This window comes from Centruroides sculpturatus, unplaced genomic scaffold (genome assembly GCF_000671375.1).
Source record: "Centruroides sculpturatus isolate CEXI.00-Female unplaced genomic scaffold, Cexi_2.0 scaffold106, whole genome shotgun sequence".
NCBI classification, from domain to species: Eukaryota; Metazoa; Arthropoda; class Arachnida; order Scorpiones; family Buthidae; genus Centruroides; species Centruroides sculpturatus.
The window spans coordinates 189,141-196,826 of record NW_019384517.1 but is presented as its reverse complement, the minus strand read 5'-3'; the positions used below and the strand labels follow the sequence as shown (position 1 = coordinate 196,826).

Genomic DNA, 7,686 nt, shown 5'->3' with positions numbered 1-7,686 from the left:
GTGTAGTAAGTACGGATGATAAACTCGTTCATTTCTGTTGTCCATTTTATCCGTTGGCGTGGTTTTCCAGCCTTTGTGGTCAGTGGATACATTGCCACAGAAACACCAAGGCTAGGTTGATTCCTCACATCTGTTGAGGGCATTGCAGTAGCCATGCTTGGTCCGGCGCTGCTTTCACCACCCGTAACCAAAGGAGACTGTTGCCTATTTTTCGAACGTGAGCCTCTGCCTAACCCACGAACTTGGACGTTGTTAACCCGGGCGACGTCCGAGCCGGTATCACACTTTGATCTGGTTACTACCATGATAATTATGTCCACAGATTGTGGGTGTGGTCACTCTTAGCTTCATTTCTTCCCATAGACCTTACTGGCATGGGTGTCCCTACCAGGAGCTTGTGCTCCAGCCTGCATTGCGCTATGGTTAAGTAAAATTACTGGGCTCTCCCACCACGACCAGATGGTGACCACAAAAGAGTTATTATTATTATTATTATTATTGTTATCTTAAAATTAATTTGAGCTATGTTTCCAGGAATTCTGCTTTAGCCTACTTTTTATAAAACCTATAAATAAACTACAAGTAAATAGCAAAATGTCTGGTGAAAACCTCATATATTGTCAGATAGCTTTTATATAAAAAGTAAGCAAAAGTAGAATTCCTGGAAACATAACCCAAATTATTTTTAAGATGGCTGAAAAAAATCATAAGTTGCCCAAATCTAGTAGCCTAAAGGTCTACAAATATCTGTCTGCTACTCATAGCCCAAATTAGCAATTCTGAAATCCAGCCTTATGATATAAGAGAATAAAAGGATAGTCCATGTTTAAGGTAACAAAAAAATGTGTTACTGTAAAAGCAAACCATAGTGATCAGATTAGAGTTGTTATTGGTCTATTCTTTTCTTAAAGCATGCAGACACTTCAATCTAAATGAGTTATCACATGTGTATCACAGTTTGGACAGAATTTTCACTTCAAATTTGAAATTGGCCATATTTCAAACTAACCAAATTCCTTAACATGTATATATCTATATCACCGAATAGGACAAATACAGTAGAACGTTGATTATCTGAAAGAATTCCAGTCGGCAAATTTAAATTTTCACCAGTGCTTTGGCGCTGCAATCTGCGGCTATGTCTTGGGCTACTGAAATATTTTACGTTTTTGATACTAAATTAACTTCGGAAGTATAATTTTTTATTGTTTTTATATTTTTCAATATATTTATTTTGTTTGTACAAAATAAAAAAATATTTTTTTAATGATACAATAGTCTTCGTTAAGCTTAACATCGATGAAAATTCAACGCAAAGCGATACGCAACGGAGAAAAATTTCAACATGGGATAAGTTAATATATTTTTCGTACATAATCGGTTATCCGAAATATCAATTTTCTGAACAACCCCAGTCCCCAATTGATTCAGATAATCGATGCTCTACTGTAGTAGTTATGAACTAACGGTATCCAAATTCAAATTTATGATAATTTCAAATCAAATCATCGTAGATTTGATTGCATCAGCTTGTTCTTTAAATTTGCAAATCTGCCACTTTCCACGCTGATACCAGTTTAAATTATTCCCGAAAATGAGGATTTCCTGTATGAATGTATAAATTTCCTGTATACAGTTGTTAACTAACTAAATCTCTATTTTTCAAAAAAAATTTTGAATTAGATTAACTTTTTTTTTAAATTTCTAAAATCTTAGAATAGAATCTGAAATTTAAAGTAATGTTTTCACTTTTATAAGATAATGCACTTCATGATCCAAAGAAGCTGAAAGTACTGAGTTTAGAAAAGTACATTAATAAGAATCTGTTCTCTGATAAAACAGAATTTAAGATCTAACACAAATGAACATTGATTTGTCAACATCTACATTGTCTTAGTGTTGAACAATGTAACTAAATTTTATGTTAAATAAATAAATTACTTTATTTACTTACAGCAGGTTGAGGTGGTTCCTCAGCAGAACTTCCTGGAAGAGGAATACTTTGAACTAAGGCTAACAGTTGTTGCAGTTTTTGATCCGAAATACTAAGATTAAGAAGTGGAAGCTCTCCTGAAATTTTCATTCTGAAATTTAGATTGATTGGTTAAAAAAATGCCAGGTAATTATAATGCTGTATACACTATGAAGTACAAACTTGGGTAATCGAGGGTCTTCTTGAATAATGCATTGCTGCAGGTAAACAATAACATTGATTGGTTCAATTAAATGAGCATATGATCTCTGTTTTTCTTTAGACATTTTCCAATTTTCTCCTAAATAATTATATAATATATAAAAGTATATATAATACATATATAATAAATATATAAAAATATTTGTTTCAATGAAAACTTTTTTTAATATTACTGATTATAATCCAAAAACTGTATTTGTACAAATAAAAAATTTTTCAATGTATTGTTTTTCTTTGCTTTTCAAATATTGAATATTAATAAAATTTGAAGAATTTTGCCATTATCATACAATAAACTTTTAATCAAACAACACTCAGAAAAATTTAACATTCAAAACAATAGTATCTTGCAGAATTTATCACATGCACAACAATGTTGCCAAATAAATGAAAACTATGTTGTCTATTAAAAATACTTTTAGTTTATTCATTTAAATATAAATTCAAATTTATGAATTTATTGCATAAAAAGTATACAAACATTAATGTTAAGAAAATTAAAAATTAATAGTTAAGAAAACAATCTATTACAGTAATGGATATGTAAAATAGAGCATATATTTATAAATAAGTTACTAACTTTTCGTACCAATTAATTCAAATCCATAGCTAAACAATGTTAAAATGTTATTGTTACTGAAGCAATAGTTTAAAAATGTTGTGTTTGGTAACTGCACAATGAGTAATGAAAGTTAGAATCAGATAAAGTGCTCAATTTAAAAAAAAAATTATTAATACTAAATACATAGCACTTATTAAATAAATAAATTTATGTAATAAAGGAGTTAAGTGCTCTTTGAGAAATTCAAATATACTTTTGTTAATTAATCAATATATGTTAAAAAATTCAGAGTCAAATGAGAATGTAAAAAACAAAAATTTTTTCAACATATCAATGTAAAATTTGTTTGCATTCAATTCTGAAAAAGTTTTAAGTATTAGATAAAAAGGATTATTTGCATTAACACTAAATAACACTGAAACTAAAGCAATAATTTACACTTATTTAAATAAAATTTTTACCTGGGTTTGTCATTATAACTTCCATATTTTGTATTTCTATATTGTATTTGTCATATGCTTGAGAAATCATTTCTGTCAATACTTCTTCCTAATAAAAAATATTCTGTGAACAATACTTAAATGTAGCTTTATAAATTAATTAAAGCTAAACTGTAAACATTGTATAAGATTATTTTAAAATTTATCATTTCTAAAAAAGTAAATTGATTTAATAGAAGTTAATGAATGAGACTATATCATTACAAAATTTAGTTAAATCAGTTCATTTTATTCATTATGTTTATAAAGTAGAAATTCCCCCATTAAGCATGATGGAATATGAGAAAGTAGAGTGTGGAGAATTTAGAAGAGTAGAAATTTCAAGAAAATCCATTTTTCTCCTTCCTTTATACAAAGTGGAATGGATAAAACCCAAACTTTTTTTTAGTTTTGTTTTTGCTTCATCCATCTGTTTTTGTGTAATGTTGGCTTTCTTTGCTTTTTATTTTGGATAAAGCACACTTTATACAGATAACATTCAAACCAGACTGACAGGTATCCTTTGTACAACACAGCATTTCAACACAATTGGAAAATTGGGGATATCCCCTGTACAACACAATTTCTGATTTCATTCTTATGCAGTTTGAGAATTTGGGAAATTGTTCATATAAAATTTCACAATTTTTAAGTGCAAACTCTGTTCTTCTATATATACTTTTTTTCTATTGAAGTAAGCATACATACATATCTCAAATTTGCCCGTGAATTTTACAATATTAAAATTTTCAATTTGTTCATGGCCTTTGTCATGTTTACTTTAATTAAAACTGATAATGCAATTTTTTTTTTCCTTGTCTTAGCTTTCCTATTGACCAGGAATTGTTGACATTGCTTTCAGGCATTAGCATTTAAGACTGTCACAGTGTTTTGGTTTTATTGATAAACTTTACTGAATACAAAGATTAATTTGAACATTTTTAGGTAAATGTTATTAAAGTTATTTTTATCATAAGTAAGCAAGCATTTGTAAAAATTATAAATGAAATACAACGGTATCTCAGTACTCAAACTGTTCCCAACTTGAACAATTCAGATTTCCAACACAAATTCTGGAAAAAAAATATATATATATATATTTTTTTTGAAAAATTGTTTTGGCAGATTGCAACTCAATCTGCCAAAACAATTTTTCAATTAACAACATATTTTCATTTTGTCATCCACAAACTTTTTATGATGTAAATAAGAAAAATGAAGACGTTGCTGATATTTCTGAACCCAGATCAACAAAAAAGGTCAGATGATAACAATTTGTAAGAAGAAAACACTCTCATTTAACTAAAATTAATATTAATGCATAATACAGTACTTTTAATTGTGATTTTCAGTTAATTATTGATATGAAGGATACCTGTATTTGCTTTTACCAAAAGACAAACTTATTATTAGCCAGCTGATTACAGCTTTATCAAATTCATGAGTTTTAGCTTTAATATATATAATATAACCAAAAAAACAAGCTATGTATAAATAATCTATATATATAAAAATGAATGTATGTCTGTGTCTGTGTGTGTCCTTCATGCATTACCACACCGTTTATCCGATTGCCGTGAAACTTTGGGAAGTTGTTTAATATTCTCCAGCGAAGGTTTGTGGCATAGTACGATTGTCATGAAGCTTTGGAAAGTTTTTTAATTTTTTAATACACTCCCGCGAAGTACATTTATCCTACGATAGATGGCGCGTGTTTACACGAGCATTCGCGCACAGTGTGTTCGATCGATTTCAAATTGTGAAGACCATTTCCCCCCTTCAAAAAATATCTCTATATATGCATTTGTGAACTGTTATTTACGATATTTATAATAATTTTTGTTTAATCGCTTTATTTCGACTTTTTTGCTAATTATGTATTCGCTCGAACTTCGTTAAAATCTTAACTGTACCCCGAACAACGACCGAAGTTGTAGGAAGAAATTCACCTATTTTACCGATCTAGGTATCCCCCTTTTTCAAATTTTAATATCGACTCAAAATAATTTAAAAAGACAAATTACAATAAAACGTTTTATTATCCGACTATCAGAAATTTCACAACATGCCAAGGAAGAGAGGAAGGAGCAATTAAATAATTAAAATTATAAAGGATTTAAAAATATATATATAAATGGGGAATATCGCGCTTTTGACAATCGCTGCAAGTGTGTGGGCTAAATTTGGAGAATCCGTGCTTCTCGCATGGACAACTGTATGTGGCCAGCTCACGCGTCGGAAAACCTTCCGAATTATTCGTGTACGCACCAGACGAAAAAACAAAAAATATCGTGTATCCACGAGCACTCCAATAAATAAATAGAATTGAAACAACACTTTGAAATGTTTTCCCGATGAAAACGAATAATAATAATAAGTTTCAATAAAAATGATAAAATGAAAATTTAATTTTATCATTACGAGTTTTCTTGAATTTCCTTTCTTCTGAGATTGCAGCAATGCGCAATGGGTAAGCTAGTGATATATAAACAACTGAATAAACCCAATTTTTGGTTAAAGACAGACAATCTGCCAATCATAGCCTTATAATTCAATAAATTCTGACTATAAATAACAACTGTACTTTATGTGCTTTTAATATATATATATTTTTTAAATTAATTAAAATTTTTAAGTATCTTTCCTACACACATTAATTTATTTCAGTTTTTTAATCAAAAATTAAATGACTTACATCAGTACTTCCAGCCTTAACTAAACTTTTAACTGTTTGAATATCTTGTTTTTTAGTACTTGAATCCATTTTAAAGTTACCAAGATTTAAAACTAAACAATGAGACTGTCTGAAATGAGAAATTCATAAATTTACTAATTTTCTTTCAATTTAAAAATTCTAAAGTAAAAAATATTAATAATTGTAATTCTTAATACCAATTTTATAATTAATAACAATTGATAACTTTAAAAATAAACATTTTTTACTAGTAATTTTCATAAAAATACATTTATAGCTAAAACACTTTCAATATTCTCAATTATGTAAATTTTCAAAGTCCACTTTCAGTTTTAAAGACAAAACAATAAATTTATTTGAAGTCTGTAACTAGTTGGCATATTCTGACTCCTTGAAGACAGTTTAAATGAAAAATAATAGTTATTTAAACATCTTTTGTATTATTAAATTAATTAATTATGTCTTATTAAAGTAAAACCACACACACACAACTGCAAGAACTTTCAAGTCTTACTAAACATTTATTAAAGATACAAATTCTTTTAAATAAATAATGTTAAATATATTACATATTCATATTATAATAATATTCCAAAATCCTAACATTCTAAAATCTTTGCTACATTCTATAACCAAACAAAAATACATGACATATTTAAATGCCCACTAGCAACCTAATGACAAAGAAATTTGAACAAGGATAAAATTTAAATTTACAATCTTAAATACATTACTTATTTTAATGTATAATATAGTTTTGATATTAATTTCTATAAATGAATGTGTAATAACTCTACTTTTATGTAAGTCTAGATGATTGTGAAAATTATTAATGATATAAATATATTTGTTAAATTTAAGCGTAAAGATCAGTTTACTTTTAAACAAATCAAAAATAAATTAAGAAATAAGAATTAAAACACTTATTAATTATTTTCGAAAAAAACCATTTCCAGTATGTATTGTTCTTTCTATTCATCGTGCTGGTCTTTTCCAGGTTTTTTCATAAATCTGAACTTTCTCTACACATTCTGCATTCAAAAAGAATTAGATGACAAAACTTTGAATTTTAAACTGTTTCCTCATATCTGAATAATTTGGAAATTTTATAGCAGTTGAAGATTTTGTCTTTGAAAGCATTTATAAATAATAAAAAGAATTTATAAATAAAGTCTTTATTTATAAATTAACTTAAAAGTCAATTTATGTTTTCTGCTTGAAATGCCATCTTTACAACTCTATTATGAAATTTTATCTTCACCTTTAAAATTATATGAAATACTAGCTGTTACTCACGACTTCGCCCGCAGTAGTTTTGCAAGCAATCCCCATTTTGCAAGCAAACCCCATTTATATTCAGTATTTCAACAATCATAGTAATTGTTATATAACACCTACCGTTGAAAATAATGAGAATTGCTGAAAATTAAACTAACTATTTTCAATTTGATCAATTGTTCTATAATCGAACCAATATGCAATAACAAATTCGAATTTAAAACGGTTTGAACATTTGGTTAAAAAATCAAAAATATATAAAAATATTTATAACAATATCTGAAATGTTATCAATTTAATACACCTAAGTACTCAATGAAGACTAAACGTAGTTGAAAACAAAAAAATCGCATCTAAAATAGTACAGTGGAAGCCGTTCTTCCGGTTAAGACTTAATGCTCTTCCTCACCCCCCGCGGGGGACTTTCTAAAAATCTCTTCTTAGTGTGCATTGCCATGGCATTCACTACTAAAACGCA

The 7,686-nt window shown here is 28.0% G+C and overlaps 1 protein-coding gene across 1 annotated transcript in view; it reads right to left on the bottom strand.

The window, feature by feature from the left end:
* LOC111622618 (vacuolar protein sorting-associated protein 13-like) overlaps positions 1-7,686 on the bottom strand; it is a 435,263-nt gene that overhangs the window by 304,495 nt on the left and 123,082 nt on the right. Inside the window, exons 20-23 of the mRNA XM_023365028.1 lie at positions 5,931-6,039; positions 3,218-3,305; positions 2,156-2,273; positions 1,955-2,084 (exon numbers count right to left, since the gene is read on the bottom strand). Of these exons, the coding sequence (XP_023220796.1) occupies positions 1,955-2,084; positions 2,156-2,273; positions 3,218-3,305; positions 5,931-6,039 (445 nt within the window). The remainder of the gene's footprint in view (positions 1-1,954; positions 2,085-2,155; positions 2,274-3,217; positions 3,306-5,930; positions 6,040-7,686) is intronic.